Source organism: Helianthus annuus, chromosome 14, assembly GCF_002127325.2.
Source record: "Helianthus annuus cultivar XRQ/B chromosome 14, HanXRQr2.0-SUNRISE, whole genome shotgun sequence".
NCBI lineage: Eukaryota > Viridiplantae > Streptophyta > Magnoliopsida > Asterales > Asteraceae > Helianthus > Helianthus annuus.
Window position 1 is genome coordinate 144778745 of NC_035446.2, and position 23561 is coordinate 144802305.

The 23561-nt window shown below is 38.3% G+C and overlaps 1 protein-coding gene and 1 non-coding gene across 2 annotated transcripts; one reads left to right on the forward strand and one right to left on the reverse strand.

Moving 5' to 3' along the window:
* The first annotated feature begins 11686 nt into the window (after window positions 1-11686).
* Window positions 11687-14524, forward strand: LOC110904141 (glycerophosphodiester phosphodiesterase GDPD1, chloroplastic). The gene is made up of 7 exons (XM_022149965.2): window positions 11687-12013; window positions 12376-12557; window positions 12882-12941; window positions 13023-13301; window positions 13395-13490; window positions 13582-13778; window positions 14194-14524. Exons 1-7 carry the CDS (start codon window positions 11914-11916, stop codon window positions 14387-14389), a joined length of 1110 nt encoding a protein of 369 aa, XP_022005657.1. The 5' UTR covers window positions 11687-11913; the 3' UTR covers window positions 14390-14524.
* Window positions 14525-17912: 3388 nt separating this feature from the next.
* LOC118486988 lies at window positions 17913-18019 on the reverse strand. Its single transcript, XR_004880155.1, has one exon. It is a non-coding gene; the product is annotated as a small nucleolar RNA R71 (small nucleolar RNA).
* Between the last annotated feature and the right edge of the window lie 5542 nt (window positions 18020-23561).

Below are 23561 nucleotides of genomic sequence, written 5' to 3' on the forward strand. Positions count from 1 at the left end.
TCATGTGTTTACGAGAGCGAATAGTAGTTTGGGTAATTGCGTCGCCATAAGAATATCGGTAATAAAAGCAAGGTGTCGAAACGGGTCACTAGGTTGACTCGAGCCAGGTACGTATAAATAAGATTGTGGTTAAACATACATTTTTGGGTCAAATTAGTAGCAAATGCCCTTTGTCGTAAATGAGGGGCTAAAGTTGACTAAAATGCCCTTGATGGGTAAATCGGGCAAACGACCTTTAAAGGTCGTTGGAAATAAGTGTTTTGATAGATTAAATCCTTAAGATAAGTATAAAAGGGATGATACGGAACCTTAGTGCATAAATACCCTTAACGGGTCAAAATAGAAGTAATAGCAAAACGGGTTGAAAATGTGTAATAACTCGTGAATTGAACCTTGTACAATAGGAAATAATCATAATAATATGTTTACAAAAGAAACAAGGGCCACTAACAAGTTTGATAGATGAAACCGCGAACGGGTCAAAAAGTGTCGTATTTGAACTTCAATCCAAGAGCTTGAAGTCTAAAATTTTGTGAAATTAGATGTTGAATTTTAACTCCATATGATGGAGAATTAAATTACGGACGCGTGGGAAAAAGAATCGGGTAAAACGGATCAATAACGAAGAAGTTATGGTCGTTTCCGTGAAATCGTGTTGAGCTGGATATGTACAGCAACTGATTAAGCATCAGTCTGTGAAAAAGGGGGCCTAGCGTCACGCGACGCCCCCTGTTTCGGAAATAAATTTGTTTTGTTGTTGTTTGACCCATGTAACTTGTTTATACTTATTATTTAACTATCAAAACTAACTTTTAAGTTGGTTTTGATCATAGGTGATTGCCAAGAGTGCCCGGATGAAGATCAAGCTCGATGAGGAACTGAACACGATAACATACAAGCTTCCGCGCGACGTTTCGTCGTATCTTTTAAACGACGAATTCAATTACATTAAGTTGTATAGTTTTGAAATGTTGTAACATGTTGGAATGTTAGTATGAAAAGTTTTTGTAAAGTCACATTTTAGCATTAAAATGTGTATATATTTAATAAAATCTTGATTAAATTAGAATGAGTGTTACAAGTTGGTAATCAGAGCCCAAGGTTAAAAGAATAAAGTGTTCGGTTCGAGGCTTGATTGCAAATCCGGTAAGTACATGTATGTTAATGATTTAGCATGCTAAAGTGTTGTAAAAAACACATATGGTTATCGTGTAATACACGTTACACCAATAAAAACGATATAGAGTAGATATAGTCAACGAAATTACACGCGTTGATGCGTATAGTAGAAAAGCCTTGTATTATACTACGGGCATCCATTAATGTCGAAATTACTAACTTTTGTAAATGTTTAGTTGAAGGACACTCGCATCTGAAGATGACGAGAGTTGAATGAATTGTGGATATGACGGTGGAGCGGTCCGAGGTATGACAAGCTGAGCACACTCATTGAGGACCTAAATCGCGTGATGATCGCGAACAAAGTTCACGGTAAGAGAAGCCCGTTAGGGCAAGCATTACCAGGTGCACGCTTTTAAATTTAATCGCATAAGTAGTAATATGTAACAAACACGTAGGGGATAATGGTTGCATATATCCGATAAAACTTGAATAGGATATCTATTCAGGATGATGTTTCTAAGAGAAGTTCAATAGAAATATGTGTTATTCACGATGATGAATAACAAAGAAATAATAGGATTAGTTCATATGGAAACTTGGACGGGGGGTAATTATCCAAGTGGAAAACTCTCAATATAATGTATTGAGAAAAGTAGCGATCACATTAACAAATGTGATTATATAATAGTTCGATAGAAAAGAAAAACATTTTATATGTTCAAATGTAAAACTAGTAAAACTAATGATTGTTGTTTTGCAATTAAATAAAGTTTTACTAAATGAAAACAAAGATATGAAATAAATAGAGGCATTACTTGCATAGGGTGTGATGTGAAAGCTATAAAAGGGTCATGTGTATCATGTGCTGATCGCTTACTCTGGCCAAGTAAGTAGTGGCATATGATACCATGAGCTTTTTGTAGCGGACACATTTACGTCCGATGTAGTAAGGGCGGGTGAATGGGACTAACTTAAATGGTACCCAAATGAATCAAATAAATAAGATGTTTGATAGTAAACGTAAACGCAAGTCGGACGACGGAAGCGTATTACGTTAAAATGACGAGCCCGAGAGAAGGGACAAAGATCGAAGTAAATGAAAATACAAACCAACTAATGAGAATGCTAAGGCATGGGGATAAAGGTTTGACTGACATAAGTGATGAAATTCACGTGTACAAGTCAAACGAATTAAATAATGAATAAAGGACTTAATTGAATAAAAGCGATGGATTTCGCTAAGACGACCAAATAAATTAAAATGATGTCTAAAACCATATAAGAATGGTTACTTGATAATGATTACGGTAAAAATACCTGATGGACGGGTAGGATTATGGGTGAATGCGCAAACCGAGAGACGGGAACGCGAAATAGAAAGTCAAAAGACTCGGAATATGAGTCATGACTAAAAGATGACAAGAATTTTCGCAAACATAAATTTTGGTAATTACGTTCAACCATTTCAAAGTTAGACGGGTCGAATAGAGAATGAAGTTTGACATTCATAAGTGATGAAAATTCACCCAAAATGAGTCAAACGAGTCAATTAAGGAATAACGCTTAATATAATAGGAAAACACAAACCGGTGAAACCGGAAAGCTAAAAACAATAAGATAGAAGGACCCGGGTAATGGGTTGTAAAGGAGTATAAGAATGAACCGGGTAACGGTAAGCGTAGGACAAACCGACGTGTAAATGACGTTAGAAGTCGTAAAGTCGGAAAGATAGTTCGAAAGTAAACAAATGAAACCTTAGACTACGGTCAAGGTCAACTAAAGTTCGAAAGCAAAAAATTAAATGATTCCAAACATGACAAAGGATGCTTTAAAGCTATATATGTATAAATAGACATTTGAATGTAGACGTGAATAAAAGACGATCAATGGGATCATCATAACCTACGGGATAAAACGTAGTGATAAGGTCTACGGGACCAAGGAGACCGTTGGGTCATAAATAGAAAGAAACGAACTGTTGGGTCTCACCTTAAAAGGTGAAACATATAAAGAAATAGCCCATGAGGCTAAGTGAAGAAACCTACAGGTCAATATTGTAAAGCGAGGGAAACTGGTTACAATTCTCCGTGTAAAATAATAAAGGTCAGGAATAAAACTTAGAACGGAAATTCCTAGACATGAGAAAAAGATATAAGACAAGGAGAAAATGTAACTAAAAATTTAGTTTTTAGTCAAAAGCAATGTTTTAACAAACATGAGTAGTATGAGATGGTTTAGAAAATCTTAAACACACATAAGGCCGGAGATGGCAAAATAGTATACTCGTGTGACGGGGTATGAAGTGACGGTGGCTAATTAGTCTAGCCGGCAAAACTATTCAAAGTTAAGAAAATGTCATGACAAATACAAAACGCTTGTTAATATAAAACAAGCGCGTGATAAACCTGTTAACAGACTAATGAGACTAAGCGGACACGTGACAACTCGGTCAATAAAAAAATAAAGGATATAAGCTGAAAGTAACGACCCGCGAGACCTTACACATGAAAGATGTACGTGTAAAACGAGAACGGAAAACAATAAATTATGGGTTGTCAATTTCCTTGATATGAGTAATTGACATAGTAGCGGTAAAAGTAACTGGACTAATAAGTCTAGTTAGTGAGACCGGTTAAGGTCAGCAATTCAAATCAAGAAATTTGTTTTGCTTGTAAGCGGTAGATTCGGTACAACTGAACCGAATAAATAAATTTGAAAACAAAAGAATTTGTTGCTAAAAGTGAAAGATTTCACTAAAGACCTTTAAACGGGTCAAAGTAACGGATTCATAAAGAATTCGATAGTATATGAAAGCGATGGATATCGCTAAGTTAACTAAACTAGTGTAAATAAAGAGATTACGTTATTTCAAGTTGCACTATGTCGTATGAGATATGTATAAGCTTCGTAACTAAAAAGATATTACCATATTTTTCTGGTAATACTAACAATTGGTTAAAATATGAGCAATGCTCAATTGATTATCGAGATCAAAAGCATTGAGACTAACCTCAATGAACTATGTAAGAAAGGTTACGAGGACGAAACCTCTTTAAGGGGGGTAGACTTGTAACACCCCGAAAACGGGTTTGGTAATCAAACCACATTAATACTAAAAGACGGGTAAAGTACCGTTAGTGGTAAAATTTACCTGGTGAATATTAAGATTTCTAAACAATTAAATCTAAAGTTAAATAAAAAGGGGCGAAGGAACGTTTATGAGGAAATAAAGTTATGAGAGGCCCGAGTTTACGGGACTTAGAATGAAACGGGTTATAACCCCGGAACCTACTAAGTTAACTAGGAATAATTAACCTAGTTATTTATGTGTGATCAAGTGAATGAATAGAAATCAAGATTTTAAACCTCTTTATAAAACTTCTAAATATGAGGGACTAAAAGTGGGCAAACTAGGAAATGTTTTTAATTAAAACAATAATAAAAATCAAAACACACACACACATGTGTGTGTGAGTTCGATCGACCAGAAGCAAGAGCAGGGGTTCCAAAACCCTAGTTTAACATAATCAACAAATTGAAGGTCAAAATGAAGCTCAAATTCACAACTAAACATGAATAAACGATTACCAAGCCAAGGGGATCGTAAGTTTGACGCTTGACAAGCTAGGTGGAGGCTTGGAAAGGAAGCGGGTCAAACGAAGCAAATAAGAAGGAAAAGCGTACTTCGGATGCAAGGTAAGTAAAACTTACACCCACTTGTAGTATATGTGTTTATTTTATAAGCAATGAATACAATAAAGGATTAGGTTCGAATCATGGGTTCCGACACGAAACGAAATGAGTCGGAACCAATAAAAATGTTTTAAACCATGATTAATGGTGAAAGAGGCAAAATGGTAAATTAGTCACGAATTGGTTAAGAGTTAGTGAGTTTTTCTTAAAGTTACCTTATAGCGTAACTAGTAATGGGAAAATGAGTAAAAATGGAAATTTAGTCAAGTATCGACTAAAGTAAAATAAGTCTCAAAGGACACCCATAGCGTAAGCCGAATGGGTTAAAAATATAAGAATTTTGACTAAAAAAAGGAATCTAGTGAGAAAATCCGAAATGGGTCAGATGTGTGATTGGTAATTAAAACCCATGTTTTGTTACATATGAAAATGTTGGGTTATGTAGGTCGAACGGGCCAAATGGTGGGAATAACGCCATTTGACAAAATCAACTAATATGGTTGTCAAGTCATGTGTTTACAGGGGTGAATAGTAGTTTGGGTAATTGCGTCGCCATAAGAATATTGCTAATAAAAGCAAGGTGTCGAAACGGGTCACTAGGTTGACTCGAGCCAGGTACGTATAAATAAGATTGTGGTTAAACATACATTTTTGGGTCAAATTAGTAGCAAATGCCCTTTGTCGTAAATGAGGGGCTAAAGTTGACTAAAATGCCCTTGATGGGTAAATCGGGCAAACGACCTTTAAAGGTCGTTGGAAATAAGTGTTTTGATAGATTAAATCCTTAAGATAAGTATAAAAGGGATGATACGGAACCTTAGTGCATAAATACCCTCAACGGGTCAAAATAGAAGTAATAGCGAAACGGGTTGAAAATGTGTAATAACTCGTGAATTGAACCTTGTACAATAGGAAATAATCATAATAATATGTTTACAAAAGAAACAAGGGCCACAAACAAGTTTGATAGATGAAACCGCGAACGGGTCAAAAAGTGTCGTATTTGAACTTCAAGCCAAGAGCTTGAAGTCTAAAATTTTGTGAAATTAGATGTTGAATTTTAACTCCATATGATGGAGAATTAAATTACGGACGCGTGGGAAAAAGAATCGGGTAAAACGGATCAATAACAAAGAAGTTATGGTCGTTTCCGTGAAATCGGGTTGAGCTGGGCATGTACAGCAACTGATTAAGCATCAGTCTGTGAAAAAGGGGGCCTAGCGTCACGAGACGCCCCCTGTTCCGAAAATAAATTTGTTTTGTTGTTGTTTGACCCATGTAACTTGTTTATACTTATTATTTAACTATCAAAACTAACTTTTAAGTTGGTTTTGATCATAGGTGATTGCCAAGAGTGCCCGGATGAAGATCAAGCTCGATGAGGAACCGGACACGATAACATACAAGCTTCCGCGCGATGTTTCGTCGTATCTTTTAAACGACGAATTCAATTACATTAAGTTGTATAGTTTTGAAATGTTGTAACATGTTGGAATGTTAGTATGAAAAGTTTTTGTAAAGTCACATTTTAGCATTAAAATGTGTATATATTTAATAAAATCTTGATTAAATTAGAATTAGTGTTAAACAATTAGGATGCTTATCTGCTAGGAAGGCGAGCTTAGAATAAGCGTCTAGAGCATAGTTGTCTGTAGATCTGGCAGATCGAGTCTCTAGAAGCATTTGAACAATTTGTATATTTAAAATCTGAGTTATCGGAACAGAATATTTGACTTGATGTTATCTGTAATAATTTGTTTGCTATTTAAGGTACGGTATGGGACGTATTATATAAATTGAATAGTAATAATAATTGTTATGGAAACTTCTGGACAATTTGTTTCGCTCAGTGCCATGCCCCGATGATTCCGCCATCGGTTGGGGTGTGACACATACCATGACCCATAAGATAATATAGTTATTACAGACATAGATATTCTTCAAACAAAAGCATGTTCCGACAACTCGGATTTAAATAAATAAAAATAAATTGTCTTAGTTTCTAGACTCTTTCCTAACCTCGATTTCACAACAATCCAAGCAAATTAACATCTTAAGCACCTGCCACATACGTTAAAGTAAAAGTCAATACACATAGTGTAAAGGTGAGCATACAAGTTTAATAGATATAATAGAGTTCGAAATCATTTACGCATAACCAGCACGTACACAGTGTGAAATGAAGCACGTAAGTTATCGACATGATCCTATCAATACCAATGACTGCGGGTTGACTGCGCAAGGCAGTTCGTAATACATGATCACCACTGTGACCCATGTGATTAATTGTCCTTAACAACCCCTGAGTGAACAGGTGTTGAGTCCAAACTAATAGTACTATCGTTGCTAAGGCAGGTAGACAGCAATCCATGTGTAAACATAACAAACAAGCATTCATTAAGTCACGTATAACATGCGGTAACGGTTAGCGTTAAAGTATTTCGTAGTGTGTTCGATGTGGTTTAGAATAGGTAACGTATGTAACACCCAAAAGTGCGTAAAGCAAAAAGGGTTCGAGTATACTCACAGCGATGATGGATTGAAGGGAGCGCTTAGAGCAAGATTAGCCTGATCAAAACGATAGCATAAACGATAAGTGGCACGTAAAACAATGCAAAGTGACAGTGGATCGGACGTTAATCCGATCGGGTGACAATCCGATCGGGTGGCCAATCGATCGGGTGATAATCCGTTTGGATGGTCATCCGATCGGGTGACCATTCGATTGGATTGTTACCTTGTTTGGGATGGAGGTGTTTGTGTATGATGGATTGTGCTTTGAAGTTTTCGTTGTAGCATTTTGAAAACAGAGAAGTACCTCTACCTTTCAGGTCGATCGATCAGACGGCAGTCCGATCGGGCGACAATCCGATTGGTAGGACACTTTAGTGAGAACAAGTTCACAGCAGTTTGTCACTCGATCGGATTGCAATCCGATCGGGTGGCAATCCGTATGCATTGAAGATGTTGGAAATTGTTTAAGTGTTGAAGTCAAAACATCACATGGTCGGGTGGCAATCCGTTCAATGTTTAAACCTTAAATGTTGAAAATAAAAGTTAAGTGTGGGACCCAAGGTACAATCCGATCGGGTGGTTGTCCGGTCGGGTGGCAATCCGATCGAACGGCAATCCGTCCCAGATGACCTGATCGTCTTCTTCACTTGGTTGTTTTGATAGTTTTGTAGTTTTCTCGAGACTGTACGATATCGCGTCAAACAACAGAAACCTCGTCAAGACTTAGTGACCCGATCGGACTGGAACCACCCTAGTCCGACCAGTTAACTGTTCGAGACAGTGTTTCATGTTTAACCCGAAATCAGTATTCTCGTGGATAGAATTCAGATCTTGAACCAACACAACAACAAGAAGGTGTAGAAGGTTAGAACAAGCTCCGATTCCATCGGGTTTGAGTGCATTGAGTGTAAAAGAGTTGAAAGAATGTGGGAAACCATCTTTCAATCCTTTTTACCATGAATATGTTCAGATCTATGAAAGATCTTTGTTTATTTATGTGGAAATCGTTCAGATCTAAGTTGTTCTTGGTGGATTGAAGCCAAAACATGAAGTTCTTATGAACACCATGATGACATCATCCTAGAACACCTCAAATCTAGTGATTTCACGGTTAAAAGTTAAAATTCAAAAGATAGAAATGTGTAGGAGTGCGTATAGATCAAGAAAGTACAAGATTTAGGTGGAAAACTTACAAGAATCGCGAGAGATCTGAAGAAAAGCGGGCTGGAGCGAGTAGGGCAGAGAGAGAGCTGTCAACGTCAAGTGTTGTTGAAATGTGGGGGTATTTATAGGGTTTCCATAAATGGAAAGGGGGAAAAGTGGAGGGGAGTGGCTGGCCGATCGGGTGGCACCTCGATCGGTTGGCCACTCGATTCAAGTGTTCGGCGCGATGAGTTTTACGGTCTCGATTCGCGTGACGAGCGTTGCGGTGCGATAGAGTTTCCTATTCAAATTACTTTTAATTCCAACTACTATATCTAACATACAATCATCATAATTAACTTGCGTTTAGCGTTTGCGATTGATTTGCGATTGTGTTTCGATTAATCACCACAACATAACATAAATAAACATGCACAAGTAACACATAAGTAGCACACACACGTAAAACAATATCCAGAACGCATAATTCGAGTTGAGAGTGCGATTGCAATAAGCAAATAAACGATAAAACAAGCGATAAACATCGATAAATAGCGATAAAACCTAGATTATTAACAAGTACCCCACATAATACAACTAACGCAAAAAAAAACATAAATAGACTAACTATAAGTCAAAGAAGTCAAATCATTAATTGAGCAAGGAGTGACAGATCGCAATTAGCAATCTGTTCTTTCTTTGACTTCAATTTTGACTTTTACTTTGACTTTCGAAACACGGGGTGTTACACATAGCATCCAAGTACATAGTGAGGTTTAGCTCATGGCTAGGGTTTGTAAACCAATTTTTTGTGAAGAAAGCAAGGTCATCAAAAGTTTTTGTATTCCTTCAGCATAACTTTCACGAATGGGTGTTTAGGGTTCACAAGAGTTACACTGTTCAAAACTTATTTTGGCCTTTTAAAAGTTTACAGTCATGTTTTGTGTGTTTCACCATAACTTTGACGCTTTTTCATTACTTTGACTATGTTTCACTTCTTTATCATCAAATACTACTAAGTGTGAGATGCAATTTATTAACTAGCGAGCAAAGCAATGCGTGTGTTCAAAAACATCTTTAAATATGATATTCAATATATCAGTGAAGTCGATGATTATAATAAACCTCCAATGACTTAGGGTCACCCTCACCGCAATTGACCGTTTATTGTCTACAAACAACACTAACATAACCATCATCATATTTCATAAGATGTTGAAGAAATTATCAAACTAGCCCCGTCTCGCTGTATGTAAAGCATATAACGTCCTCTAATAATAATAATAATAATCGTATCTAACTACATTCTAACTAAGGGGCTGTTTGGTTGTTGCTGAATGGAACCATTCAGAGGTCCACCTCTGATTCGTTCAGATGATAAGGTGTTTGGTTCACTAATCGCTCACCTCTGAATGGAATCATTCAGTCTGAATGGTTCAGATAAATATGAAGTCTGAATGGAACTTTGGACAAGCATACCCTCTTGTGCCCTGACCAAACCACGACATCCACAGCAGCTCCATCAAACATATGTGCTCCATCCAAACCTCCAAACACTCGCCGCCCTACCCCTCAATCGGAGCTCCACAGCCGGCGTCCTCTTCCTCATCCGCGACCTCTGCAGCGTCGCCATCTTCCTTCACACCTCCCCACGGTTCCCTCTCCACCATCGCTCTTCTCTCTCTCCTCGACACAGTCACCGGAGAACTCACAACCGTAAGAAGCTTCCGGCGGCCTCCACCACAGGACCGGAAGAAGCTCCAGCGACGGCAGATCGTTGGCCGGTGGAGATGATGATGATGATGGCGGTGGCGGTGTTAAAGTTTGGTGGTGGAGATGATGATGATGATGATGATGATGGCGGTGGCGGTGTTGCAGGTAGGCAGAGAAAGGGGAAGAGGGGGGGGGGGTGATGACTAATACTGATGAATGATGATGATGATATTGGGTTTTATAGAAAAAAATCTATAACCGGTTTATTTTGTGGGGAGGGGTAAAAATGTCATTTTACACTGTCATTCAGGTATGGAACCAAACAGCACTTTACTGGTTCAGCACTTACCCATTCAGACCCTCTTACCCATTCAGACCTCTTATTCATTCAGCACTTATTGATTCAGATATTGCCAAACAGCCCCTAACCAAATTTGAAATGAAATAGTGTATGGAAAGACTAAAAAATGTAATAAAACTCATCCATGATTTTGAAAATACCAAGGAACTTGTAGCAATCAAATTAGCATAAAGAAACAATTAATTTTTTTTTTTTGTGAGAAACACTCATGACTTTTCCTTTTTATAAAAAAAAACCACAAAGACATCCAATTAAATCCTTAATTACATTTAACTTGAACACCAAACTATCTAACCTTTTTTAACAGGAAGGAAGGACGTGTCAACCACCATGACACTGGACGTTATGGCCAAGGTCGATTATTCGACCGCCGCCAACCCCTTGGCTCTCCCAGACGCACGAAAACCCGACCTCCACCCGCCCGAAGACACCGCCTCCCATCCAAGACGAACCAACGTCACTCGTATTCGCCCTTCACCTGGATGCCGCAGAAAATAATGGGGATGGTGATAGTGAAACCTGGGTCACAAGAAATACCAAGTTTTTCTCCAACCACTCCACCACTACTCAAACAAACATTAATCCAAGCAACTCTAACAAACCCATTCACTTAATAAATGTTAATTAAAAACCCAAACAAATCAAAACTATTCCCAACAACTATTCATATCTTTTACCCCTTTTCATAGCGAGATAGAGATAAAATGTGAAAGTTTTAAGAATTTAGTTTAGTGGAAAGAGTCTTGTTTTCTCTAGTGGAGATACAGGTTGAATTTTCGTTAGAGTCATTTTCGACGGATATATGGGTGAACGGATGAATCAGGGCTTTAATCCCGAGTTCGAACTTGACGGAGGGGCGAGGGTTTACGAATTCCATCCGGTTTCTGCGCATCACGGCCTCATGACGGTCGAGAAGTCGACCTTGGACATAACGCCGAACAGTGTGGGCTTACACGTGAGATTTTTTGTCATTTAAAAAAAAAAAGAGACCAAAGATGAAAGTTGTTTTCTAATCGTACATCGTGAATTGTGGACGCTAGAAATCCGTTAAAGAAAATAAAAACAAACGGAATATACGGGTAGATTAGAAGGATAATCTTTAAAAAGGCAAGTGTAAAGGAAAACGGAATATCCAAAGCACAAAGCATAAACCCATTTATTATCATAAACGGAAAGCGGGAAGTTGGGGAAGAGGAGGAGAGGAATATTCCGTTGGAAGATCCGATCCCGGTGTATTCCTCTCTTGCAATGCTGATTAATATTTCACCATTGCTTAAATACCATTCCCAAACCCCCTTTCAAGTATCCTGACATCTTTAACTTCACATCACCCACCTCATTCAATTCATTATCATCTTCCAATAATAATGGCCACCAAGGCTGTTCATGTCTCCGACGTACCACATCTCGATCACGTGACGGAAAACACCGCATCATTCGCCGCATACGCCACACGGCTTCCTACCGGTACGGTTGACAGACTCTTGTATTCCCACACCCTAAAATCTTTTTTTCTTTTTAACACGCCTCTAGTTATAGCTAGAGTTACCTTATAGAAGAATCTTGCACACAAAAAAAATGTTACAGAATGTTTTTTTGTCTCCATGTATACGGGTCGTATACGACTGGGATAATGTTATACAACCCAAACATCATATAACTTTAACGAGTAGTATAATGTTATATGACTCGTGTAGGATGTTATACGACTTAATATTTTCTCAATCTATATGAGTCGTATAACATTATACAATATAGCATTATACGACCCAATATTTGTCAAATCAAACGGTGTTTTGACGTTTTGTACGTATTTTGTTATGTTACAGAGGTGGATGTGAGTAAATTTGGTGATGATTCGCCGAAGTTTGTGGTGATTGGTCATAGAGGTCACGGGATGAATATGTTACACTCGGCGGATCGGAGAATGAAGGCTTTTAAGGAGAACTCTATTCTTTCGTTTAACAACGCTGCCAAGCATTCGGTTGATTATATCGAGTTTGACGTTCAGGTATTGTTGTAACGCCCTTTTAGTGGGTTAGTAGACCGCGTGGGACGCTTAACTTGGAGAGCAAGTTTGCTAAAACCTAATTAGTCTATGTAAATATATTTGACCTACATAAACTAATAGCTATAAGTTAGTTTAGACCGAATCACCTAAATCCTCAAGTACCTGTAAATATATTTGATATACATAAACTTGTAGCCATAGGTCAATTTAGATCGAATCACCTGAATCCTTGTGTTCTTCACTTTACTTAAGGTTTATTTGATCACATGATAAGTGATTTTAAATTTGGAGCTAACGTAAACAGTAAATTTGAATCTTCTGCAGGTTACAAAAGATGATGTAGCAATTATTTTTCACGATAACTTCATCCTCCATCAAGAACATGTAAGTGGTTTAATAACAGATTAATTAGTGCTTATTTAGTTAACAATATATCATACTGATTGTTGAGTTAATCATTTTTAGGGAGCCATAATTGAAACGAGAGTAACCGATTTGACACTCGACGAATTCTTTAGCTATGGGCCTCAAAGGGAAGCCGATAAGGAGGGGAAAACATTGGTTAGAAAAGTAAATGGCAAAGTTGTTGGGTGGCATGTTGAATCGGATGATCATTCGTGTACTTTACAAGAAGCATTTGAGAAAGTAAACCCTAAACTCGGATTCAACATCGAGTTGAAGTTTGATGATGATGTGGTTTATGAAGAAGATCATCTTGTTCATGTTCTTCAAGTCATCTTAAAGGTATATATATTAATTAATCAATTGATTAATTAGTAATTAAAAGTTAAATTTGTAGTTAGGGTTTAATGAATCAACTTGCTTTTTGATCTTTAGGTGGTTTATGAGCATGCTGAAGATAGACCTATAATATTTTCAAGTTTTCAACCCGATGCAGCTTTGATTATGAAGAAGCTTCAACAAAAATATCCCGTGAGTGTATATTTTTTTAAATGAATATAGTTTTTGTATTTTTCAAGTGGGTTTGTTTTTCACTTAACTAAAACCAACAAAAAAAAAACAGGTTTACTTTTTGACGAATGGTGGAAATGAGTTATACGATGATGTACGAAGAAATTCATTGGAGGAAGCTAAAAAGGTGGCCGTCGGGGGTGGGCTGGATGGAATAGTTTCAGAAGTAAAGGGTATTTTCAGAAATCCATCAGCCGCTAGAGAGATCAAAGAGTCAAATCTCTCGCTTCTCACATATGGCAAGTTGAAGTAAGTCGAGAATCCTATAAACACATGCAAAATATATTTGTCTTTATCATGGGCGGCTCTTTAGGTGTGCGGGGAGGACTTCCGCACAAGGCCCGTTTTTTCGAGGGCCACGGGATTTTTTTTTAAAATTGGATATATATATATATATATATGTTATTTTTTTAAAAAAAAATTGTACACGCATAACAAATCCAATATAGAGGCCCATTATCAAAATATTTGTATTTTTTTATAATTTACCCAACTTAACAATAGGTTTATTGGGCCCAATCCAATACTAAAATGATTAAAAAAAAAGAAATACGTAATTATGTTGTTTATCGTTAAAGCATATGGGCCCATTTTTCAAGCTCGAACAGGGTACGTGAATTCTCAGAGACGCCACTGGTCTTTATATATATATTTTGTGAAACAGTAATTTTCCAGAAACGGTGCATGTTCAACACCTTATGGGCATAGATGGAGTGATCGTTGATTTGGTAGAGGAAATTACAAGAGCCGTTGATGAAATGAATATGAGAAAGGGTGTTGGTGATGTAAAGGGTGAAAGTGGTTGTGGCATTGAGTTGTCGTTTCTACTAAACTTGATTTCTCAAGTGATACAACATTAACTAATACTAATGGTTTATGTCGTTTAGATTGGACCCGTTTTGTAAATAGGGTCACCTCCATTTGTAATGCTGTCACAACTATGTTTATCATTATGAACATGATTAATAACATTACAAAATAGGTATTACCTCTAATTATTTGGCATGGTTCTTTTAGCTCCTTTTGTTCATTCAATTATATAACTAAAAAACATAACTAATGTAACTTGTTTATTTTTTTTACAAAAAATAAATGACAAACATCATAATAAAAACTAACGTAATTTTTTTTTTTTTACAAAAAAACAACTTAACCTAATTTTTACATATAAAAGCCCCAACATATGTATAAAAATATGACAAAATCCCCAAAATTTGTTATATTAAACTTTAAAGTTCATACACTTTACTTGTTTAGAATCTATGGGCTTGCGAAATAAATAATGACCCGTTACCTTTTAAATTTATCATAATTTGATATGATATTCAACCTTTTTATAATTTATTTATATAATCTTATCTTACCGAATTTCCTTTTATAATATATTTATATAATCTTATCTTACCGAATTTAAATATTTTTATATATATTTTTTACAATACAAGCGTTAAAGACAAGTGTATAGATTTTCAAATGGTAAACTTAAGCCTAAAAATGACTTTTTCGTGTTTTGTTTATAGGTATAGAGACTTTTATATGTCAAAAATATGTTGTATGACTATTTTTTTTATAAAAGATAAGATATTTTGAGTTTTTAATAATATTAACCTTTAATAAACTAAGAAACAAAGAATGAAATTTGAAAAATATTAATAAACTAAGAAACAATGAATGAAATTTGAAATATGTCGAAAGTTACTTTTGTGTTTTTGAACCTCGAAACCGAATTTTCTTCACACTCTTAATTGGTAGCTCTCGGTGTACACACACAAAAACCTCTACAAAAACCTATAACCATTTATGAAATCATCATCTTCCTTGACGTTAAAGTTTATCATGCTGTTATGTATAGACTGCCTAACAAATTACAAGTGTCACGCGTTTTTCCTAACTAATTTAAAATTTGAAGGAAAAGTAGCTTAAGGTATCTAAGTGTTCTAAAATTTTGACCATAACTCTTATTCAAATGCTCGTTGGGTTATTGGATTTTAATAATCCGAAGTTTCACCCGTTGACCACTAATAATCTTAACTTCAAAAAATCCCTCTAACAATCCCAAGTTGTAAGATTTTAACCCCCAATGATCCTTTGCTAACTGGGTTATAACCCAGTTAGTTTTTTGCTAACGTGGCTGATGATGTGGACACAACTTTGTTATTTATTGACTTGGCTGCTTATGTGGCACCATCACCACCTCCACTTCCTCCTCCTCCACTGCCACCACCATCTCCTCCAGCCAATACCATCATCTACCACCATCACCTCCGACCACCTCCACATCCACCCACCACCATCACCACCTCCACTTCCTCCACCACCACTACCATCTCCACCAATCGGCGTCATCTCCACCCACCACCATTGCCTTTTCCACCACCACCTACGATCGCCATCTTAGATTCATCCCCACCTTCGTCACCTGACCGACAACCACCCTCGTATCAGTAGTTCTCAAACTTGACCTAACCGTCACCGATGAAGGATCCAGAACCGTAGGAATAGGGTTAATTCCATTGTTGTTGTTGGAGCAGAGGTCGATATGGTGGAACGGATGTCGATGTGGTGGAGCGGAAATAGGGTTAATTCCATTGTTGTTGTTGCAGAGGTTCTAATTTCATTGGAGATTGAAGGATTGTGGGAATGGATGGTAGGTGGTGATCAGAGGGGATTGAAGTTGATGGTTGTGCGGTGGGAGTTGGGTGGTAGGAGGGGATTGAAGATGGTGGTTGTGCGGTGAGAGTTGGGTGGTTGTGGTGGTAGTGAGGTAGTGGAGTGGTGGTGGTGGTGAAGATGGTGAGTGTATGTGTATCGGCGTCCACGTCATCAAAAACTAACCCAGTTAGCAAAGGATCATTGGGGGCCAAAATCTTACAAATTGGGATTGTTACAAGAAATTTTTAAAGTTGGGATTATTAGTGGCCAACGGGTGAAACTTCAGATTATTAAAATCCAATAACCATTTTGATGTGTGTAAAATGCAACATATAAATCACATCAATTAAGGCATAAAACTAACCCTTTTTAAGTACTAATGTTGGAAAAAGAGTGTTTTTGTCTTCCTTTTGTATTTTCAGGATGAAATGAGCTCAAAATCACAAAAGAAGCAAAAAGACAACTAATTCTAGCATAAATACAAGAAAAGGAACAAAAGTAGACTGCACGGACCCTCAACGGCACCTCCCAAGGCAAAGAAGAGAAAACAGAGACTGAACACGCCCCGTGTCCAGCGAACACGGGGGCGTGCCCAGGAAGCAGCAGAAAAGACAAACCAGTAGAAGCTTCCATTGCCCACCACGGGGCCGTGTCCAGCGGGCACGGGGGCGTGGTGAAAGTACAGCAGGCGCATTAATTGTAATTGCGAATTACAATTAATGAAGAGAGAGAATGTCATACGGGCACGGGGGCGTGTCCAGCGGACACGGGGCCGTGCCCAGCCTTCTGTTCAGCCTATAAATAGGGGTGCTTGGCTTCATTCCATCTCATCCCTTGGCACACCACCTCTCTCACACTTCATCCACCACCCACCACCACCATAACACCATCATCCACCACCATCATCCATTGTCCATCGTAGAGTGTGTGAGTCGTCTCGGGATCCAAGATTGATCGTAAGAGTTCTTGACAATCAAGGCCATGTTTGCCTAAGTCTCTTACATCACTTGGTGAAGATAAGTGTTTAGTATAATACTTTTTATTTTTAATCTTTTGCACTTTTTATTTGGTTTTGTATTAATGACTTTAATAACTAGTTACTTATGTTGAAGGTGATCTTTCCTTATCGTTTGTCCGTGGTGTCTTGGCGTTATTTTACTGTCTATATAAAATAAAAGATTTTCACCATTCATATCTCCACGGTCTATATGGAGGTATGTTGGCTACCTGGTCGGGGGTTAAGGGAACGGTTTGGTAAGGGTCTTGCCCTTGTTCAGCGTTTAGAGGTCCTGCTTTCTCAGAAAAAGGTTAAAAGCCAAAAACCAAGAGAAGGTTTCGGGTAATCCACCTCCAATGGCGGACCAACGTACCCTTATGGATTATCTACGACCCACCGTAGGTAATCTAGGCGCCGCTATCAATGCTCCGAATGTCGAAGCCAATAACTTCGAACTTCGGCCACATTTGATACAAATGCTCCAAAACTCCGCAACCTTCCATGGGCTTGCGGACGAGGATCCCCATCTACATATAACTAATTTCTTGGAAATATGTGATACATTTCGGATCAATGGAGCATCAAACGACGCCATCCGCCTCCGTATGTTTCCCTTCTCACTAAAAGACCGAGCGAAAGCTTGGCTCAACACCCTCCCAGCTGGATCGGTAAACACTTGGGATGAACTAGCCCAAAAATTTCTATATAAGTATTTCCCTCCTTCTAAAACTGCTAAGTTAATGGCTGAAATTAATACATATTCACAAGAGGACGGGGAATCCTTATATGAAACTTGGGAAAGGTTCAAGGAGCTATTACGCAAGTGTCCCCATCACGGCCTCGCAATATGGAAACAAGTATCCACTTTCTATAATGGATTGTTGCCACACACTAGGCAGACACTTGATTCTAGCTCCGGGGGACTTTTAGGTAATCGACGCCCACACGAAATATATAATCAAATTGAGGAAATTGCTCAAACCAATTTTCAATGGCACACCCCCCGGGGAAATAAGTCTATCGCCCCGGGCGCCCATAAGGTCGATGAAAGCACTTCTTTACAAGCCCAAATCGAGGCTCTTTCTTCAAAGATAAAAAAATTGGAAATGACAAAAACAGTCTCGGTTATAGCTTGTGAAGGGTGTGGTGGGTCACATGAAAATTGGAGTTGCATGAAAGAAACAGACGATCAACAAGAAATGGTAAACTACATTGATAATAGACCTAGGCCGTCGGGTCCTCCAACGGGAACTTACAACCAAGGATGGCGAAACCACCCAAACCTTGGTTGGAGGGAACCCGGCAATAGTAGTAACCAACAAACCCAACGAACAAACTTTCATCAACCAAGAAATGAGTCACAAAATTTCACTCAACAAAAAGGTGGACGAGAAAGGCTCGAAGATACTATATCTCGCCTCGTCTCTGACACTGATAAGAAAAACTCGGAAAGATTTCTACAATTAGAATCTAATTTTAGAAATCAACAAGCTAGCATTCAAAACATAGAAAAACAATTAAATCAAATAGCTCAAAATTTTTCCGAGAGACCGCAAGGCGCATTACCTAGCAATACCGAAACAAACCCAAAGGCGCAAGTTCACCTCATCACACTACGAAACCGCTCCGTAGGGCATGCAGAAGTGCCACCGCCAACGGAAGAAACAATACCGACACCTCTGCAGGAGAAGAACTCTCCTCCATCACCAGAGCCGACCAAGGCTCCTCGAGTTCCGTACCCCGGTAGGTTAATTCGTCAAAAGACAAATGAGCAATTCGCAAAATTCGAAAGTCTGTTAAAACAATTGCACGTCAATATTCCTTTTATCGAAGTCCTAACCCAAATGCCCAAATACTCTAAATTCATGAGGGACTTCCTTACGCATAAGAGAAAAATTGAAAATTTGCAATTAGTTAATTTAGGCGAAGAATGCCCTGCCCTCGTGCTCAATAAACTTCCCCAAAAGAAAATCGATCCCGGAAGCTTCACGATTCCATGCTCAATAGGGGAATCGCCCGTTCGCAATGCCTTAGCCGACCTAGGAGCTAGCATTAACCTCATGCCCTCGTCAATGTTCAAAAGGCTCGGCTTGGGAACCACGAGCCCTACAAAAATGAGCATACAACTCGCTGATCGATCCGTCAAATTCCCACAAGGTGTCATCGAGAATGTCTTGGTAAAGGTAAGCAGATTCGTTTATCCAGCTGACTTTGTCATACTCGATATGGAGGAAGACACCGAGGTCCCCCTTATACTAGGGAGACCCTTCCTTGCCACAGCCCAAGCAGTGGTGGATATGAATGACGGGACACTCACCTTGAGGTATGGGGATGATGAAGTGAAATTCGGAGTTGGGAAGAGAATAGAAGATGACGACCCGGTCAATTACATGAAGGTTATTGATTCGAGCTTGGATGCTGCTCTCCGACGGTGTAACATGGGACGCCAAGCATCCCACTCAGAAAATATATAACCTCGAATCGGGTCTAGCCAAGGACCCTTATAAACGTGGCGCACCACGGAGGCATTCCGCGGAACTATCCTTAGTTTAGTTTAATCTTTTAGTCTTATTTTGCAGAATAAAACACACTCATGGTGGTAATGGATGAAAAAGGGAACGAGAAAAATGGAACCATGCACGAAGAACAGAGTAACCCGACACAAATCTCCATCACAGAAGGCTCAACACGGGCCGTGCCCAACCAACACGCCCCCGTGCTGAGCCACCTGCAGGAAAACACCCAGTTCAGGTAACTGGACACGGGCCGTGTTCAGCGGACACGCCCCCGTGTCCAGGCTTCTGTTTCAATTCTCTAATTTTTGTTACTGGCACTTGACCACGGGGCCGTGCCCGGTCACCACGGGGCCGTGTCCAGGATGCCAGTAACATAAATCTTTGCTTTTTAACTTACTTTTACACATCCTAATCGACCAAAAACCTTATTTTTGGACACATTGAGGACAATGTGTAATTTAAGTGTGGGGGGGATGCTAAAACCTTGAATTTTGCAAATCCTAAACACAAGCCTTACACAAAACTCTATTGGAACCGCTAAACACCCCAAATTTTTTCAAAAAACTTTTTCATTTTTTTTTATTTACTTGTCTTAGTCTAAGTTGGGAATAACAAGTTCTAAAAAGGTTATATTTTTATAAGTTTACAACCGATAGCGTCGTGATAACAAAGAACCAACATAAGAAAATTATGAAACGGCATAACAAGTCTAGTTAAAAATTCGATTATATATACTTGATCACATTAAAAACCCATTCCCACAAAAGTGAGTTTTGAGCCTTTATTGAGCATAAAAATATACATATTTAGACTAAATGCTCATTTTTCGTTTCTTGTGTGAATAGCCGCTTGGTTCTTATAAATCTAGAACTTGCCACAACAATACATTCCCGGTCCTTACCAACTTAAACCCAAGTAAGTAAATGATGGAGGCATTAGGACTAACCATTTTTCTTTCAAAACCATTATTTTTCATTTTTTTATCACCTACCCAAAATCCCCCTAGATAGCCTCTTTGAGCCTAAACCTTTCATTTCATTACCCCAAAACCCTTTTTCAACCACCAAAAACCATTTTTATTTTTCACCCTTTATTTTAGTAACAAGCTCGGTTCTTCGTAAACTCGCCTTTTTATGTGATGAAGAAAAAAAAAATGATGAAGTCAAAAACAAACAAAAGCTATATAAAAGCTTGTTTGGAGAAATACTTCAAAATAAAAAGTCGCTAAAGACAAGGTATTTTACGAAAACCGACGCTTTTTACGATTTTTCGCCCTTTTTACTAACCACTAACACAAACCACCCACCTTTAACCCAAACCTAACCCTTCACCCCAAAAGTCCTCTTGATATTTACAAAGGTAAAAAGTTAAAAAGGAGGAGGATTGATTGCTTGGCAAGCCTATGGAAGGCGTAAGTTCCATGCCGCTCTCGAGTGATTCACTAAAAAAATTACACCTTCGGCCGAGTGTTGAGTGATCCCCCGTGAGGTATGTGAACTTGTATATAAATGGAATTTTAATAAGGCATGCTATGCCCAAATAAGTAATTTATCTTATGAAACGTTCAAAATAAATCATAACGAATAGGATTGTAAATAAATAAAAATAAAACTTACAAAGACCTTGGATTCCCGACACTCTAGGACAAGCTAAAAACTTTCTCTTCTACCTATTCCATTTGGGAGTGTAAGCCACATTTAAAGAGTTTTGCTTGAGGGCAAGCAAAAGTTCAAGTGTGGGGGTATTTGATGTGTGTAAAATGCAACATATAAATCACATCAATTAAGGCATAAAACTAACCCTTTTTAAGTACTAATGTTGGAAAAAGAGTGTTTTTGTCTTCCTTTTGTATTTTCAGGATGAAATGAGCTCAAAATCACAAAAGAAGCAAAAAGACAACTAATTCTAGCATAAATACAAGAAAAGGAACAAAAGTAGACTGCCCGGACCCTCAACGGCACCTCCCAAGGCAAAGAAGAGAAAACAGAGACTGAACACGCCCCGTGTCCAGCGAACACGGGGGCGTGCCCAGGAAGCAGCAGAAAAGACAAACCAGTAGAAGCTTCCATTGCCCACCACGGGGCCGTGTCCAGCGGGCACGGGGGCGTGGTGAAAGTACAGCAGGCGCATTAATTGTAATTGCGAATTACAATTAATGAAGAGAGAGAATGTCAGACGGGCACGGGGGCGTGTCCAGCGGACACGGGGCCGTGCCCAGCCTTCTGTTCAGCCTATAAATAGGGGTGCTTGGCTTCATTCCATCTCATCCCTTGGCACACCACCTCTCTCACACTTCATCCACCACCCACCACCACCATAACACCATCATCCACCACCATCATCCATTGTCCATCGTAGAGTGTGTGAGTCGTCTCGGGATCCAAGATTGATCGTAAGAGTTCTTGACAATCAAGGCCATGTTTGCCTAAGTCTCTTACATCACTTGGTGAAGACAAGTGTTTAGTATAATACTTTTTATTTTTAATCTTTTGCACTTTTTATTTGGTTTTGTATTAATGACTTTAATAACTAGTTACTTATGTTGAAGGTGATCTTTCCTTATCGTTTGTCCGTGGTGTCTTGGCGTTATTTTACTGTCTATATAAAATAAAAGATTTTCACCATTCATATCTCCACGGTCTATATGGAGGTATGTTGGCTACCTGGTCGGGGGTTAAGGGAACGGTTTGGTAAGGGTCTTGCCCTTGTTCAGCGTTTAGAGGTCCTGCTTGGGACCTGGGTCAAATTTAGTAGGATCTCCTTCAATACCCATAGGTATTGGATGGCGGGGATCCAAACTCTTTGACCCCCTCATAAGTTAACTACTATTAATACTATAACCCGGCTATTTAGGACTGTATCCCTGCTGACTCAGACTACTTAGCCGAGGGTAACGTCACCGCCGAAAGCGGGGTCTACCACAATTTGCATTAGTAACTTAATTCATTATCTTTCAATAATCCGACCCTTTAGGATTGTATCCTTGCTGACTCAAACTACTGGGTTGAGGGTAACGTCGCCTTCAAAAGAGGGGCCTACTACAATAACTAAGATAATCTCTTAAACAAGTGCAAAAGTGCGAAAATAATCAAAGGTTATACTAACACACGTGTCGGATCCAAGTGATTCATCTTGTCTATCTGTTTTTATTTTATTTTATTTTTCAGCATTTAGTTAGTTTTTATTTTTCTTAGTTTAAAACATTTTTCTCACTTTTTGATTTGGTTAGACGTTGAGGATAAACCGGTATTAAAAGCTCTTGTGTCCTTGGACGACCTCGGTATCTTACCAACACTATACTACGTCCACGATGGGTGCACTTGCCCATATGTGTGTTTAGTGTTAGTAAATATCGTGTTTTATAAATTTAAAACTTCACTAAAAGTGTAAAAAAGGGCTTAAATATATATCAAAATTATATACACACCAACACACATCACATTTTTTCTTTTATCTTATCTTTTATCTTCAACCAACAACTTTTACACAGAAGTAGATTTTATCGTCAACATCATCATCCCACACATTCAAAATTACAAAAATAAAATATAGTTTCATTCATTCAACACATGTAATACACCGGGTCTAAACCTAGTGTATTTATACATTGGGAAGTTTTTTTAAATCTTTATATATAACTAGTGGGATTCCTCTTGCTCCACAACGGGTTTCCAATTTGTATCAGTTCGGTTCGTTACAATATTGGTTTAGTTTGTTACAGTATCGGTACTTGATATAACAACCAAAAGAGATATGATCACAGGAGAATATCGACAAGTGCTTTACATCGATTGAAAAACACAAAAATGAATACCGGTACTGATACCAATATTGTTTGCCGATATTAGTTAAAAATTTTACGATATT